This window comes from Gopherus evgoodei, chromosome 2 (assembly GCF_007399415.2).
Source record: "Gopherus evgoodei ecotype Sinaloan lineage chromosome 2, rGopEvg1_v1.p, whole genome shotgun sequence".
NCBI lineage: Eukaryota > Metazoa > Chordata > Testudines > Testudinidae > Gopherus > Gopherus evgoodei.
Window position 1 is genome coordinate 85225502 of NC_044323.1, and position 26636 is coordinate 85252137.

The window sequence follows — 26636 nt, forward strand, 5'->3', positions numbered from 1 at the left end:
GTAAATTACCACACCCAGGATGACAAAAATTGGTTGTTTAATGACAGTTGTCTTCTGATAAAGATGGAGATGTGTACTTAATTTCCGGGGAATAATGTGAGGTGATCTTATGAAATCTGCAATAATTAAGTTTTTACAGTATATTAGCAATACAGATATTTCTCTCATGTTCCCCTGATTACCAGAACACATTTTGCTCTGAAAGGAAAAAAGGGGTATTAACTGAATTATTTAGTGTTGCTGTTTTCTGTAAAGTTAGATGAAGGCCATTAGAGGTTTTCATGGAAAATTCACAAAGTAACATTATTGAAAACATTTATATAAATCTCAAATATCCTAGCACAACAAGTAGCATAAAGACATTGGTATGTATGCTTCTGCTATCCCTGCTGATGATATATAAATTGATGGTCTTCACATAAAGACAGTCTCTTATTTTAACCCTAGATAATAAGGGAACTGATAGACGTACCTAAGTCAAGAAGTCTGTCCCCAGGGCGATTCCACTTCCAACCTTCTAGTTGCTGGTGCTCTGTATATTGCAACCTTCTGTCATGGAACACAACTCTTATGATACTCTAGTCAGAGGAAGAAATAGTTAAAAATTAGTCTTGGAATCAGTACTCATTAAAGAGGAGACTGAAGTATTAAAAATATTCTGAAATACATACTGGTGATAAATACACACATTTTTAGAACAAAATCAATGGGAAGTACTTAATCCAACTTTATTTGGTATAATGTCCCAGAACATTCTAGACTAAGCAATACAGAAACAAAGGTGAAAAGAAGGGGCAAGAAACAGAGTATGGTTCAGATGCAATCTGAAGTGAAATGGAGAGCTGGAGCAGACACTGCCCGTAAAGGCTGTTGCAGATTAGGTGAACTGGAGAGGATAAGGCTCTCACTCAGCACAGTGGCCAAATTACAAGGATACAGTGAGGCTAGCATTAGGAAAATCATATAACTGGTCAACCGGAAAGGTTATAACTTCAGTTTCACTCACTCAGAATAGCACTGATCTATGGTTTGAACCAAATGTATAGAAGAATTTGCTGGAAAAATCAGAAATAAAAGGTAACATTCTGCAGTAATCCACAAAATAAAATATTTAAACTTGAATGAGTCACCTAAAAATCTGCAAAAAGGGGGTTTGTACAATTTCTAAACAGGAGTGCATCAATTGAAATATTTAAAGTATAATTGTGACTCCAACAGTTCAGAAAATTAATAAATGGATAAATTGATGCATTTGTGTAAAAAAAGATGTATTACTAGATAAACATTAAGATCTTGCACTACACAGGGAGGACTTCAATTTATAGTTAGCATGGACAGAAACTGCCAATTCTAGAACTATTCCCACTCTTCTAGATACAATATTAATCTAAAAATTTAGCCAATTTATTAAGAAGTTAAAAATAGGTTTCAAATACTATGCATGCCCCTGAGTAGCCCTGCTAAATTTTGTGGTTTTACAACCACATCTCTCTCTCTCTCTAAAAATAAAAAAGTCTCTCTCTGCCTAGTTGTGTGAACATGCACAGAAACGGGAAAGTTACTATACAGAGGGAAATGGAGAAACTGGCAGTTCACAAAGGGCTGCCAAATGCCCATAAATGCCCACAGCACTCAAATATGGTGTTTTGGCTTTATTCATATCCTTGCCATTATACTAACCTTCTCAACTGAAATCGTTAAGCCTGTTGGGAACCTGAAATATCTGTAGCTGTTTACAGCAATGTAAAATATCCCACTATAGAAAATACTTTACAACCAACAAGCATTTCAGTATCCAAACTGAAAACATTTCAAATACCTAACTAAAGTAGTAAATGCAAGTCAAACAACTGTTGAAAAGTAACCCTGATCTCAAATACTCATCCAAAGTTTGGTCATAAGTGTATTCAACCAGTAAAAACAACAAATACTTTTAAATTGGTCTCAATTGCAGTGGGTTCCCATCAGATGCACTGAACTATTACTTAAAGCCCCCAAAGGAAAAGGTGGGAGAAATCTGCAATGTTTGTCACAACAGCAAAGCAGCAACACAGTTGATGACAGTGTTTCAGTTCTAAGGTCCATAAATCCAGCAATGTGATGCTCTCATCTAGCACTCATTGATGGAATTATCACAGAATAAGTTCCCTGTCTGAATGACTAAGCAAGAGCAAACAGCAGGACTATACTTGCTAGCCAAGTTCTCAATGGACAGAGTTGGCATTGCTGGGCAAAAAAAACTAACTAACTATCTTGATAATTCCCTCTCATTCAGAGACTTAACAACAACAAGGTATGTATTAATTTCTTCAACCTGTCCTTCTGGACATTAGAAAAAAAGTTAAACAAGTAATTCATGAGCATTTGTGTGTATTCCCATTTTTAGCTTGCCAAACATTACATTCACTCTACATTATTTTGTTTACTGTAGCTCCTAACAGCAAGTTAGAAAGTTTTGGTTAGCACTACTGATAAGACTGGGAGTCACAAGAAATGGGTTCTTTGCTCAGCGGCCACTGGGCTGTTGCGTGACCTTCAGCAAGACACTTAAGATCTGTTTTTCTAAGGTGATGAGTACTCACAGCTACCAACTGACTTCAACTGAAGTTGCAGGTGTTCAGCACTTCTGAAAAAAAATCAAGCCCATAAATCTTCATGCTCCAGCTTCCTCTATCTGCAAAATGTGATAACTCACACCAAAACTCAAAGCTTTATATGGCACAGAGTCAAAGTGCTAATTTCATACTTTCAGATGTTTAGGTTTCTTGAAGTTTAACTTCAGCTCTGAATTCCAAAGGGCTTTTGTCTGTTTTTGTTTAAACTACAGTCTTATACTAAAACAAAACAAAAAAAAACAAAAAACACACACACACACAACCAAAAAACCCTCACAACAGCCAGTAAGTTATGATGTACTCTCAACATTAATTTTAAATAAACAATGATTTTGTCTGGTTTCCTTATTATTTTCTTTTTAAATATTTATGACAGCCACAGGGAGGTAAGAAGGAGAACACCCTCCAGAGCTTCTAAGTAAAAGGGAAGCAGGAGCAAGTGATTCATGGAAGCCATCTGGGAATTAGGTCCAGAAACCTGCATGACTGATTCATCTTCTGGTGCCAGAGAAAGTATGCAGAGCTCTATAAACAACCTATGCTGGGCTCCTGCTGATGCCTGCTACCTTGCACTTGGTAAATTCCAAAGCCCTTTAGCTGACTTATAATAGAAAGCAAATCTTCAATCTTAGCAATGTACAGTGACGATCAAAGTAATCAAAATAAAGAAGTCTCTATCCTGCAAGACAGAAGATAGGTTGCAATGGAAAGCAAAAAGGTGAGGGACAGTTTAGGGCAGGGGTAGGCAACCTGTAGCACGTGAGCTGATTTTCAGGGGCACTCACACTGCCTGGGTCCTGGCCACCAGTCTGGGGGGCTCTGCATTTTAATTTAAAATTTTAAATGAAGCTCCTTAAACATTTTAAAAACCTTATTTACTTTACAAAAAACAGTAGTTTAGTTATATATTATAGACCTATAAAACAGACCTTCTAAAAACATTAAAATGTATTACTGGCACACTAAACCTTAAATTAGAGTGAATAAATGAAGACTCAGCACAGCACTTCTGAAAGGTAGCCGACCACTGTTTTAGGGTTTTTAAAAACTGCCTTCTTATGGGCCTTGCTATATACACACAGAATGTTCTTCCCTTCCGCCAACAAGACAGGTCACTTGAAGATAAAAACCTAATATGCAGACCAAAAGAATATCTGATTTTCAGAACCACCATCTTGATCATATTTTGAAGGAATGCTAACAGCTTCCATACCAGGGGAGACTACAAAGATTAGAACTGTTTAGCTTAGAAAAAAAGAGACAACTAAAGTGGGATATGACAGCAGTCTAAACAAACATGAATAGTGTGGAAAAAGTGAATAGACAAATGTTATTTTCCCTTTCCCACAATGCAACAGCTTCCATAACCCTGATCATCTTTGTTGCTCTTCTCTGAACCTTTTCCAGTTCCGCTATATCCTTTGAGATGGGGCGACTAGAAATGGACAGAGTATGCAGCACGTGTGCACACCATGGATTTAAGATACACCTCTACCTTGATATAATGCGACCCGACAGAACACAAATTCAGATATAATGCGGTAACGCAGTGCTGCGGGGGGGGGGGGGGCTGCACACTGCGGTGGATCAAAGCAAGTTCAATATAATGCGGTTTCACCTGTAACGCAATAAGATCTTCTGGCTCCTGAGGACAGCATTATATCGAGGCAGAGGTGTACTAAAGTTTTATTTATTTTGTCAAGTTACTCAGATTTGATTTTATCCCGCCATGTTATCTGGAAGGAAAATACTTAATTTTCCTTTAATATTCTCTGGCTCCCAACCAGACTAAGCTATAGGGTTCTCAACCTGGGGGTTGTGCCTGCTTCTACTTTCTTTATGGTTGGATTAAGAGGTTTGGGGGAGAGAGGGTTCCAAATTTTTTTCTTGTTGCAATGTGGGGTAAGAGTAGAAAAAAAAAGTTGAAAACCACTGGAATAACTTGGCAATCAGCATCACTCTCTCGTTACTATTATCTAGAGAACAACTCTACTTCACCTTCACCAGTTTTCCACTGATCTCCGGCATGTCTCCAATCTTCCGATTATCTAGCATCCGTATTTCATAGGACTGACCTTTAGAGAAAAAAGTTTGCATCAATAAAAAGGTGATATATAAAGCCTCTCTCTATGTTTAACGCAGAGAATATCTGGTTTATATTCAGCAAGTTGTAGTAACATAAGGCTAAGGAACTCTTATAGGGAGTTTTCAGTATATAGCTGGTTGCATAAGAATAATGTGAAACTTTTATGCTACTGCTGAAACTACAGATACCTAGGGTTTGGAAGTATCCTACTTTATGTCTAGTGCAAGTGTTTATTCCTATTTGGCAGAAAGGAACACAGACCACGCCGAAAGTTGAATTCCTTTATATGTGAAAAAGCTGAAAGGCAACATGTTGATGACAAAATAGAATATTCTCACAAGTACCATATATTCTGACTGCAACGGAATGAGTTTTTATACCGTTTACAGCTGCATTTATGTACTGATCGCCTGTATTTTAACTTGCCTTAAACACATACTGCCTTTGGGGTAAAAACTCTTCCTATAACTTTCTAAAAGAGGCAGTCTTTAAAATAATTTCCTGCTATTTCAATAAGCAAGAGCTTGATGAATCAGACTGCTATGCTTTAGTGAGTTTGTTTCGGTACAGAGGAAACTAGGAGTAGTTTATCTAAAACTGATAAATAAGACTTTTCCTCCTAAACTGAAACACTACACATTCGGCAAGGCTAAATTTGTTCTTATTTATGACTAAACAGAAATCTTAAGAGGTTCACTAGGATGCACTGGATTTACTGCACCATTTCAAGTTCTCCTAAAAACTTTCTTTATTTCCCAACATCAACTGCACAGACACATTACATTTGCTGGCTTGTTTTACCAGATACCACCACCAAAGGCTATAAGCTAAAAGCATCAGCTTTACATCCTTCATGAACAGTGCAAGAGCAGAACAAGTAATTTGAAAAATCAATTCCTCACCCACACTCATGCCGCTGCTCCGTAACTTTTAGGAAGAAGTTACTCCTGACTATGAACTTCTAGTTAAAAAAGCATGACACTTAGTGTACACCAGGAGAGAGCGAGCACGTGTACGTATATACACGTGTACACACGTACACACACACACACGGTCTTTCACATTGTAAGCACTTTATGATGTTATGTGTACCAGAGAAGAAGGAAAATGGAAAGCAGGTCAAGCATTCATTACAGTAAATCTAGTGGTTTAAAATGTTACAGTATCCAGTAAATTGGAAAATGAATCCATACTATTCCTAAAAACAGTTCTCTTTCTTTCTTAAATACTCTTTGCTACCTCCTCTTTCAATCACACCTAGTAGTCGATTTTTTGTTGAAAATACAATCAAATACATCTTTTTCTTTGTTCTAACATTTAAGGCCACGTTTACACATACAGCACTGCAACAGTGCAGCTGTACTAATACTGGGGGAATTTTATACAGAGTGTTTTGAGCACAAATCTGCTCCTATAGTTTGAAGGGCACTGGGAGGAACTCTGGTCTTACTGGCTGCCTCTCCCTGTACCCCATCTCTACTCTTCATACCACCAAAATAAAGGCAACATAAGAGGTCCCTGGGTCTACCATAAACAAAAACAACCACCACCACCCAAACCCACTTTTGCCTTCACAAAAGCAATTAGGCAAGCAGTGTTAAGGAAGCCAAAGAACCTTGTTTTCATGCACTATGCTTACCCTTCATAGCTTTCATATGAGATCTGTTGATCAAAACATTCTCAAGTCTATACATCCAACCCACATCCTATTGCAAAGCACACAACTCAAAAAATTCCCACCTACAGCCAAGCCACTACCCTAACAGATTTACTCAATGGATCTTAATCTTACCTCTTTCATCTGAGCCTTTCAAAAATCCCAGGAGGCAATAACCAGGACTGTTTCAATATCTGAGGTTACGTCTACATTACAAAGTTAAGTCGACTTAAGTTATGTCAACATACAGCCACCACTGTAATTAAACTGCTGTTGCATGTCCACACCATGCTCCTTATGCTAGTGGAGCGCATCCACAGTAGCAGCTCTCGCATTGATACAGAGCAGTGCACCGTGGGTAGCTATCCCACTGTGCAGCTAGCTACAGGCTGTTTTGGAAAGGGTTTGCAATGCCTCATGGGGGCAGGTTCAGCACCACATGATGCAGGTTTCTCAATCCCATCATTCCATGTTCATCCTACTAGGTTTCCAGCTGATTTTCAACTTCCCTGGGTAACCTGCAAGCGAGCCATCTCTGCCAGAAAGCATGGATCATGCACTGCCCTTCTGTATTTTGCTGTGTGTTGTGAACACCAGGATATAAGAGGAGCTCAACGGGGAGCTATTTGGCTGAAAAGGGCTTAGAAGGAACATTTTTAACAATGAGGCACAGAAATGTGTGTTGCTGTAGGGTGCTGAGCCTGGCATTGTTTGTTTGCATCGTGCTACCTCCTCCCTCCATCAGAAAATTAACCCTATGCAATTGACATCTGTTTCACAAATGTGAATGCCAATGATGTCTGTTTTTACTTGCCCAGAGAAAGTTAATTCTGTTTCTTTTCATTCTTCCTTAAAACCATGCCTCTTTTCCCAGAACCTGAGGCTAAGCACCCTGACTGCTCCTCCCATCTACTCCACAACCCTGACCCCAGACCCCAGCTTGTAGAAGCAGCATGTCTGCAGCTCTGCACCACAGTGACTATTTGCTTCCCTTGCCTTCTGCTATGCCTGCCGCATCTCTTTGACTTTTTACACAGCACTGCTGCATGTCCCTATTATAGGGCTTCTCCTCCAGACCCTCAACAAGTCCTGCCTGCACAGCCTTCCCTCCTCACAGGGGATCCAGCACCTCACATGTACTCCTAGCAGGAGCATGTTTGCTGCATGGAGCCGGCATGCTCAGCTGGGCAGTAGCTATATGAGCTCTCCACATCAAGCAAACAGAGCAATTTCAAAGCTTTCTGTGGCTTTAAAAGGGTAGGGACGCATGCCTGTAAACCGGCTGCAGGGCAGCAGAGTTCAAAACGGCGACCAGAATGGTCACAGTGAGCATTGTGGAACACCTCCTGGAGGCCATTTAGGGCGACATAAACAATGCAGTGTCTACACTGACACTATGTCATCCTAAGTGCTTCGCCTCTTGTCAAGGTGGTTTTATTATGTTGGCACAGCAGAAGAGGACCATTGCAGTGTGTACACCTCCACAGTTACATCGACAAAAATTGCCTTACGTTGCCTTAACTTTTGTGAGCGTAGACAAGCCTGGAGACATTTCAGTCAGCACCAACTGAGAATCAGACTTGTCTGTATCACCTTGTCAGCTGGTCGGGTTGAATGAAGCATTATGTAATTAAGAGTAAAGTCAGGGTTCATCTAAGGATTATGTTAGCAGATGCTATATCTCTGGCAGATTCAGGGCAAAACTTGCCATGCTTTGGCATTCCCTAACCACATATTCAAGACAGTTTCATACATCACTGGTTAAGACATAACTGACAATCAGCTAAATTCACAGCTCAATTCCTTTGCTTAAATACTACAGTGACTGGTACCATATTAACACCCAAGATACCCTCAGATTAAAATCACTAGAAGATTTAATGTATACTCACACCTAGTAATCTAATCAAACATTAAATCTTACTACATTTACTCCAAAGTAGTCCAGAAGCAAAGCTTTTGGTGCTTGAATGTTGTTACAAAGAAAAATCAGATCATGTAGTCAAATACTGAAACACTGACTGTGGCCAGTACATTTTCCTTTGAAGCATCTGGTAAGAACACTGCAATGGACAATTATGGAATAATTTTTCCATAGGAGGAAGTTTTGTCTGAACCCTTTCAATTAGTGGTTGGTCTATCTCAGAAACTTTAATCAAGTGTTTATAAAGACAAATAACTTTAAACATTTGGATTCCAAAACACTAGCCTAGAGGATCAAAAGAAATGTATGACTAGCTAACAAAGCTATTTACAAAATTACACAATGCTGCAACAATTTATATTTTTCTTAGACTAAGCTCTTTAGGGCAAGGACCTCATACCTACTAAGCTTGTGAAACATCTAGCACAACACAGTCCGCCATCATAATATTGCCCATTGCTGTTATAATAAATTTAGGTATTTTCCTGAACTATTCATAAAATAATTACATATATTCCTCACTGAGATACTGATGAGGGAAATGCAATTCAAAAGACTCAGATGGGATGGGCCTACATAAATTCCCTTTCACATTCAGTACTTAGAGCCCAGACAATGTACTTACATGTAAAATATTTTTTTAGAAGCATTTATTTCAGTTAAATCCTTCTTGATTATAAATGACCCCTTCCATCTTGGAAGGCCCAAAACAAATACATGCAGTACTCACGTATCCTACTCCATCACAGTGCTCCCTTCTGGCCTTAAAATATTTGTAGTCAGACCTCTTACATAATATATTATGTAAGCAGAGAATATATTATGGTCTTTATTCAATCACGTAAAAACTGCTATTACTCTCAAGGTGCTTAAAACAAATATAGAAAGAGTAGGTTATAAATAAAAGTGCCACAAGATGAGATACACAGTGACGTTATTCATGTGGAAATCTGAAGATAATATCTGTCATCATGCCAGTATTAAATGTAGGTACAGTCTGCATACATGGATTCTGGGCCTCAGACAGTTAATACATTTCCATCTAACTTTAAGTAGCATGAGATTGTGCTGTTGAAATTAAACATGTCCTCACACAAGCACTACGATCAACTAACAGACATAGCAGGGACAAGAACTGGAGCAGGGGATGAAGGCAAATATCAAAAAAAGGACAACAAGGAGGAGCACAGTGGTGTTTGTATCTGTCACTCACTTCAATTAAGGTTTCAAAATAAATTTACTGCATTTATCAAGGTCTTTTAACAGCCAACTAGAAAGGTCATGAAAGGATAACTTTTGGTACACTAAAAAGGGTTTGTGAAGGGACGAACTTGAGGGGAGGAGGGAATAACTTTTGAACTTAAAAGATATTGTGAACGTGATTCACCATTCAGAACAATTTACCTTCATATTTTCCTAAAGCTGCAGGAATAAAATGAATAGTTTACTTAAACCTCACACTAAAGGAAACTTCCTAACCCCGCTTGGCTGTTCTGTTATCCCTTTTAAATAATTTTAATAGATGGCATAAAAAGATAAACTCACTACACAGAAGAATTTAGTATGAGTAAAACTGCCTCACATACAAACACAGAAGGTTGGTATCAGTGAATGGCAAAAATAAAAGTCAGACATTTTTATTTATATAGAAATGCTGAACTCTGACAATCTGTTCGCTGATTTACAGCCTGTATCAGTTGATGCAGAACATTGGACCAAAACTGCAAAAAACAACAAACAGCAAACAAATGGGAATATCATTGGAAAGAAAACAAACCCTCCTTGCCTTTTCCTCAAATCAAAACAATTAGCACCAAACCATCATATGATGTGAAAATAATAAAATGAAAAAGGCTACCTTCTTGCAGCAAAAAGCATAAGGTATTAGTAGACTGCTAATGGCTTAGATCAGTGGTTGTCAAACATTTTTTTCCACAGACCACTTGAAAATTTCTGAGGGTCTTGGGAGACCACTTAATGATCTTTCCAAATGTTGTTTGCACTGTTAGGAACTATTGTAAAACACGTTGGATAAAAGCGTTATATTTAAAAAAAACAAAACTTCATAATAATTAACTTTTTTGTTCTACAAATAAAAGCACACAACTCATATTTTAATATCAGTAGTCTTACCTTTCTAATGCAATGGATGTGCCCCCTCTCCCCTGCTGTGGCACCCCTGAGCTGAGGCTGGGTAGGAGGGGGCTCACTCCCCACCACAGAGCTGAGGCTGGGAAGGAGGGCCATCTCTCCCTGGCAGCCGCAGCCCTGGAGCTAGGGAAAGTTGCCTTTTTCTCTGGCCGCCACAGCCCTGCACATCCCCAATTTCCCCCACCCCTTTCTTCTCACCCCACTGCCCCCTCCCACCTACCCTCTATTCCCCTCACAAGGCCACCACCTCACCTTACATGTGTGTCTTCTCCAGGGTCCAGGCACCTAATTGATGGAGCCACTCCTGCGCAGCTCCACTACTTAGGAGGTGGGCCCGTCATTCTCTCACGTGCGCCTGCCCAGGCATGCACCTTAAAGGGAACTATCCGCGGACCACCTGAATGGAGCCTGCGGACCATAGTTTGAGAACCCCTAGCTTATGTGTTTTATTTTTAACTTACCTACTATGGCAACATTTCTTCCCTTAAACTCAGCAAGAGAAAAACTTCCCAAGTTTGCCTACTGACTGGTGAAGTTTAGTGGAAAGGACTTTCCTAGAAGATCTTTCCATCATAGGCTACTAGATAAAATGGCAAGAGTTGCATGACAAGTAATCTAACTGGCTTCCTGTAAGTGACACAGACAGTAAAGTACTTAAGGGCTGCAAGGACAACTACCTTTATGTGTTACTTTGTAAATATTTGCACAGATAGAACATTCAGAATTTACCTTTCAAATATACGTTAGTCATAAATAGCTTTCCAAGACTTGACAGTAACCTACATTGTTATTTTAACCTTTGAATTATCTCAAAAAAACAAAAACACACATTAAAAACATCAGCCAAGTAACTAACCTAACCAACTATATTTAAAAAGGACACCACCTTAACGTCTAGTGAATTTTTTCAATTTTAATTAAAATTAGTTTCATATAGTAACATCTGTTCATGTGTCTCCTTCCCCATTTGGGGGCATTTAAAAGTCACATTTTCATACTCTTAAAAATAATGTCTCTTTCCTTTATTGTTGGGAGAAAATCCACAAAAAGAAACTGATCAGCTATAAAGGGGACACAATTAAACATATTATATATAAAATGTTATCAAATGCATGAAGAAAAAAAATTGTGATGTATCCCACCTATACCAAATCTATTTATATTCATTTTGAGTGCTACCCGCAGGTACAAAAAATTTAGACAGTATCCTTTAAAAGGTGAAATAACAAACACTTCACTTTCACACTAGTACAGTAACAGATCTTTTAAGCTTGATTTTCTAGTTAATTACATACAAGTAAGCTTGACCTTTGTTTTCCTTGAAGCAAAATAATTTCAGTATCTTTTTCCAACACCTGCAGAGGATCCTCTCAGTAGTGGCATTTTTTCTATCCCTACACATTCCCTGCCCAGAAGGATTCCCTTTGCCTTTAAACTTAAATTAATATTAATTTTTTAGATTTCTCTGGCTTTAGGTGCTCCTACTGCTTTGTAGCTACTAAAATACTTTTGCAGAATACTACCTAAAAGATTAATTCACAGTTTTGGTGCACTTTAACCTTTTGGAAGTTTAGTTACTACCCTCTGCATGTATGCTGGCTTCTCTAACTCCTCTGCCCCCAGCGCTGAAGCTTCATGATACATTTTGTTATCACCTCTTCTTACCTGTTCTTAGATTGTCCCAGTGGTCTAGTGCTTGGACTTTAAGTTTAAGGTAGAAGGAGACTTCCTAGGAAGCTAATGTGTGGGAACAGAACATTAAAATCGGATCGGTAGCGGTAAGTCCTATCTGATCCCTATGTAGCAGTCACTAAAGCCTTGTTTTAGTAGCATCCTGTGCTGTCTTGAGAGTTACTCATCTAATGAAGATTTGCTTACGTATCCCTCCACAAGCAGGAGCACAGAATGCCAAGTCAGATATCTGTGACATCAAGGTCAAGATTTTCATAATTGAGTGCCTGTAGTTAGATGCCTACCTACCTCATTTTCTACAGTGTTAAGCACCCACCAGCTCCCACTGATATCAGAAGTCAACTTTAACATTAGACATGCTGTTATATTCTGTAACTTTTTAGTTATGTCATTACAAAAGTGATTAAAATACAGTCCCAGACCACTTTCATCATATAACTGCAGACCAATGAAATGATCCAACCGTTGGTTTTTATTGTTGGTAAATTCAAGCAATTTGTATTTAACTATCAAGGAATATGTAGATAAAAGCAAATATGATGTAATGCTTTTTTTTTAAATTTAAAACATGCATATTTACATGTTGCTCTTAGACTATGTTATAGTTCTGAAATGGACCTATGTCATGAGAGTCGGACATACTGGCATATATGACGGTCAGGAAAGCCATAAGAGGAATACCATAAGCATTGCTAGAGGTCACTGAAATTGACAGCCAAAGCTATAAGCTGTAAACAGAAACCTCCCCCAGCACGCTTGGTCTTTCATTTTCACATGGAAATTCTAAAGATGAAGATACTACACCTATTTTTCATCCCTATACTTTTCAGCATCCCAACATTCATTAAGCTACATTCATGGTAAACAACATATGCAGAAGACATACTAACCTTGGTTCAAATAAGTAAGAGTTTCATCATGCAATTTGACTGCTGGAGATGTTGCAGCACACATAACATATTGAAACGGTGGATGTTTGGTCTCACTCTCTGGTGGAAGGCTGGAATCTTCCTGCTTGAAGATTGGCAGTGCCAAAACATCACTGAAACAAAAATCCCACAACGTCAGTCTGAAAGAAGCATCCATTTATCTTACAAAACAAAGGCAAAATCACAACCACCACCACCACCTCAGGAAAAATATTTTAAAAGAGCTGAGTGGATAAAAATTAATTAAAAAAAATCAGAAATATATTTAAATCAGATTTTGTTTAAATTAAAAATAGATTGGGCCTTAGCATAGGTTACTATAATCTATTTAAATTAAAATTAAAAAATATTAAGCAGTACATGTCTGCTGCAAAGTTTTAAAGGAAGTCAAACCACTCAATTGGTCAAAGTTACTGGCCAAGCCCCAGAAACCAGAGTTAGCTGAAGAGCTAAATCAGCTTTTGACAGCAGTAGCCTCTTGTGCAGGTTCAGAGAGAATGTTTTCTTCATTGCTGTTCATTTAACTAGTTCAGTTCACTGACTAGATCATTCAAAGTTAAGAAACTACAGAGAGCTAATAAAGTGGAAAAAAACTTGTCTTCCCCTTCCAATGTACGAATAAAATTGGGTAGTACAGAAGGATGAGATCTGCTAGTTCCATACTCTGGTGGAGCTGGACAGGTGGAAGCAAGACACAGAAAGTTTTCCCAAAACTACCAATGCAGATAAGACTATGTCTAGAACTGGAGAAGGAGTCACGAGACATGGTTTCTATTCTTTCATCTCCCACTAATATACTTTGACCTTCTGAAGTTACTGGACTGCTCTGCTTCAGTTTCTCCATCTGGGAAGCAAGGTTAAGAGATATACCTACTTGAATAGTTCTATGTGATATATTGCTTATAGGTTCACACTCCTAGAGTGAAATAACTCCAAGCTCAAATGTCTAAAGCCATTATAGTTGCAGTAAGAAGAGTTTTGTCACAGCACCTACAATGCAACTCATCTCAAGCACCTAAACCAACAGTCCTTTTCCTAATGAAAGGTGAAATTACTGCCAAACAGACAGACACAAACAGAAACTACCTACATTATAAATTGGAAGCAGGCTGTAAACAAGTTCCTGGAGGTTCTATTAGAAGTACTGCATAGACAAGGTTTAAAGGGACAAGTCATGAGTTAAACTTCAGCAGATCAAAGAAAGTAAGAAGGATTATTGGAGGAAGTTAGGGTGCCAAGCTTCAAAGTTAACATCAAGTTCATGGCCTGCTTTACTTGCTTTACTGTACATACACTACGTACACTAAATTGGTAAGATGATTTACCTTGCTTGTGTGGTAATCACAGACAATACAGCTAAGAAAATACAAAAGAATCCAACTGAAGGCTCCTGTTCTGCCCATGTTTATGAACAAAGGTTGTTGGCAGTCACTTAAGATACATCTAGGAGGTGAATCTTCCTACTCATCAGGCCACCTTCAGTATGGATGCAGCTACCAAGCATGTATTTTCACTTAAGTGTTTAGTAAATTCTGCTGACTCTTGTCTAAAACAGCCAGCTCCAGGTATATGAAGCCTTTCCCAGACAAAGAAAAGGAATAGAAAGTAATGACAGGAAATACAGCAGAACCTCAGAATTACAAACTGACTAGTCAACCACACACACCTCATTCGGAACCGGAAGTTCATAATCAGGCAACAGCAGAAACAAAAGAAAGCAAATACAGTACTGTACTGTGTTAAACACAAAGTACTAAAAAAAAAAAAAAAAAGAGGAAAGCAGCATTTTTTCTTCTGCACAGTAAAGTTTCAAAGCTGTATTAAATCAATGTTCAGTTGTAAATTTTTTTTAAATAAATGCTGCAACATTTTGTTCAGAGTTGCAAACAACCTCCGTATCCAAAGGTGTTTGTAACTTTGAGGTTCTACTGTAATGGAAAACGTTTAACTCAAGGTTTCTTTAGACCATTTGTTTAAAAGCTGAAGCCACATGGAAACATGCCATCTGCCCAACAATCCCCAAGGATATTCCATAAGCCATGTAATCCTTTTGAGAGGAAATGGAAGGCAAAAATAACAATACCTAGGTAACTGTAACCTCACACTCGGAACTGGAAAAAGTTCAGATAATTTTAGAATCTAGAGGTGACATACTTAAAAAAATATTGTTGCAAGGTAGCAACTTGTGCCATTGTTAAAATATTGCTCACATACACATGGTCTACATACAGTGGAAAGTACCTTTCAGGAAAAGATGTATTATTTCAAATATGCTGAAGGCCAGAAGGGCCCATTTATGATAATCTAGTCTGATCTGCTGCATAACATAAGTCACAGAAATTTACGCCATAATTCTTACAACAAACCCATAACTTCTGATTAAGCTACAGCTACTTTTTTAAAAAGACAATTTTGTTTTAAAGATTTCAAGTGATGGAAAATCCACCACACTTTCAGTTATTTGTTCCAGTAGATAGTTACCATCATTTAAACATCTTTTTTTCTACCTGCAATACTAACAATATATGACTGTTTGAGATATATCAATTAGCAACTATTTAAAATTCGATATATACTACATTGTTTTTTGTGCTGAGGAATTTTCAGAAGCCAGAGAATCTGGCATTTGGTGCTGACAATGTCAGAATCCAGGGACCAATGCTTACCAGTGGCAAAGAGCTTCTAAACAATGAAAAGTGAACTGTATAAATCAAGCCAAAATTTAGTTAAACCCAGAAAATATAAACTGAATGCCTCCAGCAGCCAGACAGTACAGGTGTAGGTTAATAGCTTAGCTTTAAAAACAAAACACAGAAGATACTTGGAAGGAAGTTTCTTCTCCCCCCAGCCTCTCCAAGGTAAAATTAAATTTATTTCCTTGCATAAGCCTTCCATACTCTGGTTAGTGGTGGCATTCAGTATACATCCATGCATGAATTCAGTTAAGCTTTACAAATCGCCTTTAAGACTAACTGCTATTCAAATTTTTCTCCACAATAATTGAGGAAGCAATGCTATTTACCACTCATGATTTTTAAGACTGAATATTCCCACAGGTTTTATTTAAAGCAGAATGGGGGTTGGAAACCATGCCCACATTTAAAGAACCCATAACTTCATAGAAGACCAGTAAACCACATGTTGCTTTGCAATTTATATTTAACTAACTTTACACTTAAGTTTTATGCTAACCAGGATACAGTGTATTTCTAGATATGATTTAGAACTTCAGCAGTAAACGTGTACTGCTTGAGCACGGGTCCCTTCCATCCTGGGAATTTGTTATGGATGGCGTGATTGATGGATGACTAGAAGATGTCCACGTCTATCACAGTATCTTCCTCTCTGGCTGTTAGGCATCTATCCTGGTACTTTGCGTTGTGCATACTAGCAAGAAAATTAGATGGTATAAACGCTTGCTCCATCTGCTTGCTCACTGACTGAAACATTTAAATTTGTTGTTGGCTATCCCGCAGTGTTGCTTGAAGGTCTTTCCAAACTTCAACACCATTAACAATAAAGCAATTTGTCCAAAGTTATAGAAACAGGTTTCAGTATATTTAGCATGTCTTCTACACTTCTCTTCAGTCTTATGTTGATTACTTTTGGCTGCCATAGTTCCATCTATTTTGTCCTGCTTTTCTTCACAAGTTTTCATCAGCATAGGCAAGTTTTTAACAAACAGCTCACAATAGTCATCCTCTGAATTCCATCTTGCATCATGGAGAATTAGTTTTGATCCTCCTCCTGTCTTCAGTGAAGCTGAAGCAAAGTGACTCACAGAAGTATTTTACAATTTTAAAAATTTGCTTTATTCCTAGAGTATGTAAATGTTTGACGAGAAGATGCATCAAACAGGCACTACACACTCATCTATTATAGGCTTCAGGTTCACTTCATTATTCTCTTCTAGATTTATCATCTTAATATCAACATTTTTATTTATACATTACAGTAAATTTAGCATCTAAGTCAAAACTTAGAATTTAATTTTAAGCAGGTTTTTTTTTAAATAAAAATATATTTATGTAAACAAAAAAGTCTGATTAAAAAAAAAAAAAGCATAGATTTAACCACCCTGGACTCTTTACACTTCTGGCACAGGTGGCAGTCATAATCTCTACTTTTTGCCAAGAAAAAACTCCTCTTACAGGCAACCTTAATTCTGACATCTTCTAACTTCTGAGTGCAACATTTTACCACCTTAAAAATGTGGAAGTTTTTATATATATCATCACTTTTTATTAATGTGCCTATTCTCCAGTGGAGAAAATCAGAATGGCTGAGCTCCAAAGAGCCTGAATATCTGCTTCAAGCAAACAATGCCCAACTTTATGCTTCAGACAATTTTGTCTTCACATCCTTCTCACAGTGACCTCTATTTTCTTCTATGCCAGCCCTACACCTGGAAACGTCTTCCTTGCCTGGTCCACAAGGTCACCTCCCTTTCCAAATACAAATCCTTTCTGAACTACTTCCTCTGTGAAGAAAACAACTGGCTCCCAAGGCCACAGAGTAATTGGGGAGTCGTCATATTTATATAAACAAAAAAATCATTTTATCAAGAATTTTATTATCAAAAGTGACTCTATAACTGACCGCTCTTAATTTTGTTCGTTTTAGATCACACGATCTTTTTAAGCATCACTTTTTATGTAGGATGCAGTGCACTGATATCCAGTTTGTGGTCCAGAGGTCACTTGTGGCCTTTGGGGCTCTAAATTGTGACTTCTCACAATTTGTATGTATTAATGAGTATTTGATAAGGTAAAACTTGTGCTCCCGCAGCCAAGCTCTGCAATGTTAAAGTAAGTGCTTGAATCAGCCACATAACTACAAGAAGGAGGCAGAAAGCATCACATCCCCAAATCCTCCCAAAGCTTCTTTCCCTGCAGCCCAAGGAACAGCTCTGATGAGAGCTGGGAGCACTCAGAGCAAGCAGCCCTGGCCCTTCCCTCTTGCAGCTGCTCAGAAAGTCCCCTGCTGCTTTATAGGAGGACAGTAACTCTGGCTACTCCACTGTCTTCTTCCCTGACAGGCTGCGGGAGCTTGAGAGACAGCAGGATGGGAAGTCAACTGGCTATGAGCCTGAGCCAAGGAGAACACTTAGCAAAGGATGGCTCCCCGTTCTCATACAACCCACAGCAATCCAGGAAAAAGAGCAAGGAGAATCGGAGAAACAGCCACCAGTTACATATCCCTTGTTCTCTGCCCATCTCAGCGCAGGTTACAGAAACCACTTGGCTGCCCCATCTTGTGCCAGCTGGTTATGATCATGGGATCAATGCCATGGGGGATACTGAAAAGCAGTATGCAACAGTCACTCTGCTGCTCTGCTACACACACACACACACCTTTCATCATGGGTTGTAAGGAGGGAGGCATAGGAACTAGCTAGGCAAGTTCAACAGAATCTGTCTTGAACTACTAACTACGGCTCCTTGACCTTTTAGAAATGTATTCAGCCATTAGGCTGAAAAGGTTGGACACCGCTGATCTAGAATATTGGGGTCATTACCATAAATAAAAATTTATAGCAGTACAAAAAATGTAAACACATTTATCATTCTATTAAAAAAGTATTTGTAATATGTAATGCATATGGTTTTATGTATGACATTTTTATACTATAAATTTTTAGATTGCAAGTTCTGCAGGACATGGATTGTGTCTATGTTTTGCACAGCACCCAGTATGACAAACCTGTAATCCTAATTGGAGCAGGACTTCCGGGATCTACTACAATAAAAATAAGGTTATATATATATAAATTGCGCTTTATATTTGTATGTGGAAAAAAATAGCCAAACACAAAATATAATATTTAAAGAAAAGAAGTGCAAAAGCTGTTTGATTTATTGTTAAAAAAGCAGCTCAGAACTTTTAAAATATTAAGAGGAAAACTCAATGATCACTTAAGTGTTTCACAAACTAGGGACCCCACTGATCAATTCTATCCCCTTTCTCCCTGTGCCTCCTGCACACTGGGGAACAGCTGCTCAGTGGCACGCAGGAGGCACTGGGTAGGAAGCGGCGGCGCGGGGACAGAGTACACTGGAGAAGGGTGCAGAAAGAAACAGGGAAGAGGAGGGACAGGGGTGGAGCCGTGAGAAAAGGGGGGGAATGGGGGCAGGGCCTGGGGGGTCCCTGAAAATTTCTAAATCAAAATGTGGGGCCTTGGGCTGCTCAAGCTTGAGATCCACTGACTTAGATAATTTGGTGTGTGTAACTATACAGGAAATCTGGACAAAAATTCAAGTTTGTTTAGAAAATGATGTAATGTTACGGGAACTATATTAAACAGTAATTTGATCTGTCAAAAGTAACAGTATCCACAAATATATAAGAGAAGTACGTACTGAATCACTCACCTAAATATTTTACTTTGTTAGTGCAGAGCTTGAGAAGTTTATTAGGCATCTAAAGAGCTATGAGATAAACAGCCAGACACCAACATAATCCGCAAGGGAGGGGGGACCCCAACTGTGAGATCCAAACTCTCTCTCTCATACACACACACACACACACACACACACACACACACACCCTCCCACTCCCCATTAGTGGGGAACAGAACTGACAGTTCTAGCCAGCTAGTGTCCATGGATCCTGTTCAATTGCAAGGCCTCGTTTAACAAGGGAATAGATGATTTTTGAAGTTCCACAAACCTCCAACACCCCAGACTGTAAGGAGCTTCCTCAGATACTGTCAGGGTGAAAGAATGATTGTGTTAATTTCAGCTCCCAAACCTCCATTCTTTGTTTTGGTTCTTAATTCCAAGAGATCCAGTTCCAACCCCAAGGCCACTCCTAACTTTCCCAAGATGCAGCAAAGTCAAGGTGAACAGATCCTTTAAAGGCTTGTCTACAATTGGAAATATACTGAAATAGCTATACCAGAATAGCATGCATCCGATGCAGTGGGTTTTTACCCACGAAAGCTCATGCTCCTAAACGTCTGTTAGTCTATTAAGGTGCCACAGGACTCTTTGCAGCATATACCAAAATAACTATTCTGGTATAAGCTCTGGTTTTAAGACTCTTGTTCCAGAATACGAGTACTTTTTCCTGATTTAGCTTAATCCACTTCTAGAATAAAGATCTGCACATGGGGTTTATTCCAAAGTAACTATTTCATAATAGCTGTTTTGGTAAATTTACAAAAGTGGACAAAACCTTAGTTTCTCTACGGTACACACAATTTTGAATAGTAGCAGTTTAACTAGCATGCATTACACTTCCCACTAGGGTGACCAGACAGTAAGTGTGAAAAATCAGGACAAGGGGTAGACTGTAATAGATGCTGTCACAGACCCAGACCAATGGGGTACAGGAGTCTGGTCCTATTGGCATCCAGGAGGTGGGCAGGCAAAGTCCACCCATGTCTAAAGGACCTCCCCCCAGCCTAAGGGGATCCACAGGTCTGTGATACCAAATGATTTTGTGGGACAACTAATGAAAAAAACAGGATCGGGAGTGACGTCATAGGGCTAAACAAAAGGGAACCTAATGAGGACACTGAGCAGAGAACCCCGGACAACGCCCACTGCTCCTTGAAGACGTCAAGGGAGCCAGTGGACGCTGCCCACAGGAACTCTACCCAGATGCATGAATGGACGGAGGAGCAGAAATAGGCCCCACAAGTCGCAGGAAATCCTGTCGGCCAACCTCCTCTCCCTGGTATTATAAATGGCTAGTTTGGCCAGGGCCAAGAGGAGGTTGATAAGGAGATCCCACAACTTTGTGGGGCCACGGATGGGGAGTGCATAGATAAAAAGGTGAGGGGAAAGTGCAACCAAAAACGCAATAAGATATTCGAGAGGAGCCGGAAAAGGGGTTGCAATCTGGTGCACTCTAAATAAATGCGCGCCAGGGTCTCTTTCACGCCATAAAAAGGGCAGGTGCTGGGGACAGGGGTGAACCGCGCCAAGTACACGCCCGTGCTCACGGCCCCGTGAAGGAGCCGCCAACTGACATCCCTGGCAGGCCTCAGGACCAAGGCAGAGTATAAACTGGCCCACCAGGGCTTCTCACCCTCGAGAGGTGGCAGGAGGTCCCGCCAGTTGGTATCGGGGCGGGACACGAGGATGAGGTAGTGAAGAGTGTGGAGCACAAGCGTGTACAGATGTTTCCTTGGAGTGGTCTGGAACAGAACCGGCTGCAGATCGTGCAGCTGGCTCGCAGTGAAAGGGTGAGGGGGCCGATTGGGTCCATGGGGCAGGGGCCCGATAAACATGTCCATGGGGCCAGGGGTGGAGGGTGGGCGGGGCGTGCCCTCTCGTAGGACCCAGTCGAGGTAGGCCCGAGCAGCGGGCTATAAAGCGGCCTTCACCTCCTGAAGTATGGGCTGGGGAGTACGAGGGCTGGAGAGCCCCATGCGCTGAACGAGTGTCAGGGGTTCCAGCCAGTCTCCCCGGTCGTAGTCCAGGAGGTCTCCGACCCTAGTGACTTCCGCCAAGGCCAGCTTCTGGCGCACCGCGGGGGACTCCGCCACCTGCACACGAAGCTGGGGATTGTATAGCAGGGGCTCTGGGAGGAAATCAACCCCCATGGTGGCCGCCACGGACCTGGTCGTTGAAAAGAGCTTCCAGGTCCAGAGGAGGTCTTGGTAGAAGATCGGCAGCCCGGAGAGGTCTCCGGGAAGACCTCTCGGATGGAGGTAAAAGAGCTGCCGGTCGTATCGGAGCCCTCGGAAGCGGCAGAGGAAGGTGTGCGCCAATATGCTCCAGGCTGGACTACCTGCACCACACAGGAGCCTCTGCAGAGCCTGGAGGCGGAAGACATGGACCTGAGTGCATAGACACTTCAGGCCCTGCCCCCCGTCCTCCAGGGACAGGTGGAGGACCCCTGCAGAGACCCAGTGCATTCCTGGCCAAAAGAAATCCAGAATCGCCGTCTGGAGGTTGGCCAGGAAATCCAGGGCCGGGACCAGGGTGTTGAGCCAGTACCAGAGCATAGACAGGACCAGTTGATTAAGCACCAGTGCCCTCCCTCAAAGGGAGAGGCACCGGAGTAGTCCTGTCCATTTCTGGAGCCACTTCGTCAGCCTGCCCTCCAAACCGTGCCAGTTCTCCAGTAGAGACAGATGCGTAGCAGAAAGGTATACGCCGAGATAGAGCAGTGGACCCGCCCTCCACCAGATGGCCTGAAACGTGGGTGGGAGGGAGCTCACCTGCCACTCGTCCCCTATCACCAGGCCAGAGCTCTTGACCCAGTTGACCCACGTGGAGGAGGCTGCTGAGTACACAGCCTGGCAAGCCTCCACCCGTGCCAAGTCGCCCGGGTCCTGGACCACAAGGAGCACATCGTCAGCATACGCCGACAGGACCAGCCGCAGCTCCAGCTCCTGAAGCATCAACCCCGTCAACCTCCGGCAGAGGAGACAGAGAAAGGGCTCGATCGCCAGAGCGTACAGCTGGCCCGAGAGGGGGCACCCCTGCTGTACTCCCCGCCAGAAGCTGACTGGCTCGGTCAGGGTCCAGTTGAGCCTGACCAGACACTCCGCAGAAGCGTACATCACCTGGAGAAAACCAACAAACCGGGGTTCGAAGCCAAACGCTCGCAGAGTGCTTAGGAGATACCCGTGATCCACTCTGTTGGACGCCTTCTCCTGATCCAGGGACAAGAGAGCGAATGACAGACCATCCCTACACCCTAATTCCAGAAGGTCCAGGACCAGATACAAGTTATAAAAGATCGTGCGGCCCAGGACGGCGTAGGTCTGGTCAGGATGGACCACATCTGCCAGCACGGACCCTAGCCACATCGAGATGGCCTTCGCAACGATTTTGTAATCTGTGCTGAGGAGCAAGATGGAACACCAATTCTGTACATCGCAGAGGTCCCCCCCTTCGGCAATAAGGTGAGCATGGCTCACCTGCACGAGAGAGGGAGGACCCCGCCCTGCAAATACTCGGCCCAGATGGTGACCAGGTCTGGGCCGAGGACATCCCAGAACACACCGTAGAACTCCACGGTCAGCCCATCCATGCCCGGAGATTTATTGGTGGGCATGCGACGGAGGGCTTCTGAGAACTCGGCCAGAGTGAGAGGCAGCTCTAGCCGGTCCCGGTTACCCATGCTGACCGTCGGGAGTCCGTCCCATAGCACTCTGCAAGCGTTAGGATCGGTCGGATCTGGGGACAAAAGAGTCGCGTAGAAGGCCCTGGCCCTCTCGCACATCTCTGCCAGATCCGTGAGGGGGGTGCCGTCCTCCGCCAGGAGGGAGGTGACGTGCTTCTTGGCACCCTCCTTTTCTCCAGGGCATAGAAGAAGTGGGAGCTGCGATCCATCTCCAGAAGGAAGCGGATGCAGGATCCAACAAAGACACCCCGGGCCCGATGGTCTTCGAGGGTCCGGAGCTCCTCCCGCTTCTCCCAGCACATTCCACAGAGGGACAGACCCTCGGGGCTGGCGGCCAGACGCCTCTCCAGCTCCAAGATCTCCCATTCCAACTGCCCTATCGCCGCATCCCTCCATCGGCTGGCGACCCGGGTGTAGTCACGGCAGAAGAGCTGGGCATGCACCTTCTCCAGATCCCACCACCACCGCACTGAGGGAAAGGAGCGCCTCTGCCCTCGCCAGGCCAGCCAGAACTCCCGGAAGGACGCCACAAAGCCTGCATCCTCCAGCAAACTATTATTAAAGTGCCAATAGGCCGGCCCCGGCCTCTCCGCACAGAGACACCCCGTCACGGTGGCAAGGTAGTGATCTGAAAAGCGAGCCGGCCTAACGCTGGAGGAGTGGGCCCGTGAAAGGTGAAAGCACTACAGGTAAATGCAGTCCAGCTGGGAGTGGCACGACCGATGGGCCTCCATCCGGACGAAGGTGAACGTCGAGACATCATCTGGGTGGTGGTCGCACCAGACGTCCACCAGGGAGTGACGTTCGACGATCTCCAGGAGATGTCCACGGTGGCTGGGCACTGCTCGGTCCCCGAGTGGTCTCGTTCCTCGAGGGTGGTGTTAAAGTTCCCTCCCAGAACCAGGCATTCACGAGGATCCAGGGAGCCGAGGAAGGCGGATGCCTGCTGATAAAAACGCAACCTCTCTGGGTCCGATGTCGGGGCGTAAACATTGACAAGATTAACCACAAGCCTCTCCATGCAGACCCAGAGGTGCATCAGGCGGCCCGGCACAGCCTCAGTGACCCCCAGCACCTTGGGCCATACGTCAGGGGAGAACAGGATTGCCACTCCAGCCGTGTGAACTGAGAGGTGGCTAAAGTAGACCCCGTCCACCACTCCAGCCGCCAGCTAGCTTCAGCGGCAGGATCCGTATGGGTCTCCTGCAGGAAAACCACAGAGTACCCCTCCCCCCCGAAGGGAGGAGAGCACCTGGCTCCTGCGGAGACCCATCCTACAGCCCCGGGTGTTTAATGTGGCAAAGATAATTGGTGCCATGAGGAGGGCTGGGGGGTTCCTCGCTGGCAGACATGCCCACGGCCTCCTTTGGGCCGCGCAGCAATCCGTGACCTACCCCGTAGATGACTAAAGAGTAGCAGAAGAGGCGGACCCGCTGGTAAGCCGCGGCGGCCTGTTTCCCGGTCCCCTTACCCTCCCCCACGAGGGCCCTCGCGGACCGGAGGACCTGATGGAAATCCCCCCACCGCTAGAGCACAAGCTGGACTTTGTTACGGGAGCCACGGACGTCCTCAAGGAACTCCTGCAGCTCCTCCCTCAGCGCATAGGGTGGCAGGGTCACTGATCTATGACTGTCCCCCAGTGGGGCCCCCGTCACAGCCCCGTGGCCCACCGAGGCGGGCAGGCAGGGGGCAGACCCGATGTGGTGTCCGATGGGCTGACGCCACGCGACCTGCCCCGCTTCAACAGGGGGTGGCGTAAGGAAAACAGCAGCCCCCGATGGGTCAGGACGGGGAAAAACAACTAAAACCACTCCCTGGGGAGTACTCCCAGGGGCGGCACTGGCAGCACGGGAGGTGGAGGGGACAAGGACAGGGCTGACATCAGGAATAGGGCAGGGGACAGGAGTAGGGCAGGGATCAGGAAGGGAACTGGGGAGGAGGGCAGAAGTAGGATCCTGAGCCTCAATAGTCGGGCCACTGGAAGGTGGCCCCTCCTGGTTAGGCTCAGAGATCTGGGGAATGGGAAGGAGACCCCCAACGATGCCGGGCTCAATCACTATGGTTTGGGTGGTAGCCCCGGCATCAGGAGACAGATGGTCATCAACGGCGTCCCTGCCTGGGAAGGAGGTTGGGTGCTCCACATCCAAGAGGGACACCCCCTCGGAACTTGGTCCCGGCAGCGGGGACCGGTTGTCGCCTCAATGGGCTCGGCGGCCATCAGCAAGGTGCCACCTGCAGCCGGGCTGATGGAGGATTCCAGGGGACCCTCAGAGGCAGGAGCAGAAGCAGCGGTTAGGGGAAGGGGACAAGGGGACCAGGGTGAGGTTGCCCAGATCGAGGCCCACTGGCAGAGGGTCGTCCTCCCCCTGCGTGACCGGGGTCAGACCCCGGGCCTCGATCTCCTCATAGATGGAAGGAATATCACCGTCCACTACCCCAGGGCCTTCCCCGCCAGCACCCGAGGCAACGCCCACCTCAGCGCTCGCAGGGGCTTCGGTTGGGAAGGGGGCAAGAGAGGCTCCCTCGGGGGCTTCCACAGGAAGGGACTCTGGAGGAGGGGCGGTGTCACCTTCTGGTGCTGCTACGGTGGCCCCAGCCAGCTCCACACAACGGGAGTCATCAGGGGGCAAGGCAGAAAGCTCGTCATCGGTGCCCCTCTTCCTGCTCTTCCAGGGAATCTCCCAATCTAAAGGATGTAACGGGCCCGTGCTTTCCGCTTGTCCCACTTCCCCTGCACTAAGGACCAGCCCTCCATGGCATCATCCAGGGGCTGGCTAACGGGGGTTGGGTTGAGGGGCAGGGGCAATAGCTCAGGGACTTGGGGAGGTAATGGTGGGGTAGCAGGAATGAGGGAGGATTCCCCATGGGGCAAGCCCTCTCTCACACCTGGTGGTATCTCCGCCACACCCTCCTCCACAGCGGTGGACTGAGAAGGAGGAGGGGCAGCTTTGGGTGCCGGGCAGCCAGGGGTACCGATGATGACAGGGCTGGTGCCTTGCTGAGGCTCCCGGACGCTCCTCTGTGCCAGGCCAAGGGGCAGTCCCTCCAGACATGCCCCATTGCCCGGCCGAGGTAGCACCAGGCCTCCCCCATTGAATAATGCACCTAGTAGTGGGCTCCCTGGTAGGGGACCAGAAAGGACCCCTCGAGCGCCTCCCAGCCATGCGCCGGCGGCGGCAGTTGAAGCTGCACTTGCCTGCAGAATAAGGGGACATGACTGAGGGCGGGGTCCTTGCAGCCCAATGGGAGAGGGCTGATGACGGACATGGGGCGCCCCAGGGCAGAAAGGGCGGTCAACAGGGCGGCATTGGGCAGGAAGGGAGGGACGGAGGTCAGGAGCAAGCGGACCCCCCAGGTCTTCCAACAGTTCCAAGGGGACGAACACGCCGCCCACCGCCAGGTCCGTCTCTACTGCCTCCTGGGCGGCAGCCTCCGCTGCCAGGAAAAAGACCACCTTCCTGTACATTTTGGAGGCAGCCATGATGGCCATGGGTCCCAC

General features: G+C 43.9%; 1 protein-coding gene across 6 annotated transcripts in view; it reads right to left on the bottom strand.

The window, feature by feature from the left end:
- UBP1 (upstream binding protein 1) overlaps nucleotides 1-26636 on the bottom strand; it is a 75496-nt gene that overhangs the window by 42340 nt on the left and 6520 nt on the right. For all 6 annotated transcript variants that reach the window (XR_003998870.1, XM_030551224.1, XM_030551222.1 and 3 more), the window contains exons 2-4: nucleotides 13016-13167; nucleotides 4614-4690; nucleotides 473-578 (exon numbers count right to left, since the gene is read on the bottom strand). Coding sequence is in view for 5 of the 6 variants with exons in the window: in XM_030551224.1 (XP_030407084.1) it covers nucleotides 473-578; nucleotides 4614-4690; nucleotides 13016-13167 (335 nt within the window). In the remaining variant the exon portion in view is untranslated. The remainder of the gene's footprint in view (nucleotides 1-472; nucleotides 579-4613; nucleotides 4691-13015; nucleotides 13168-26636) is intronic.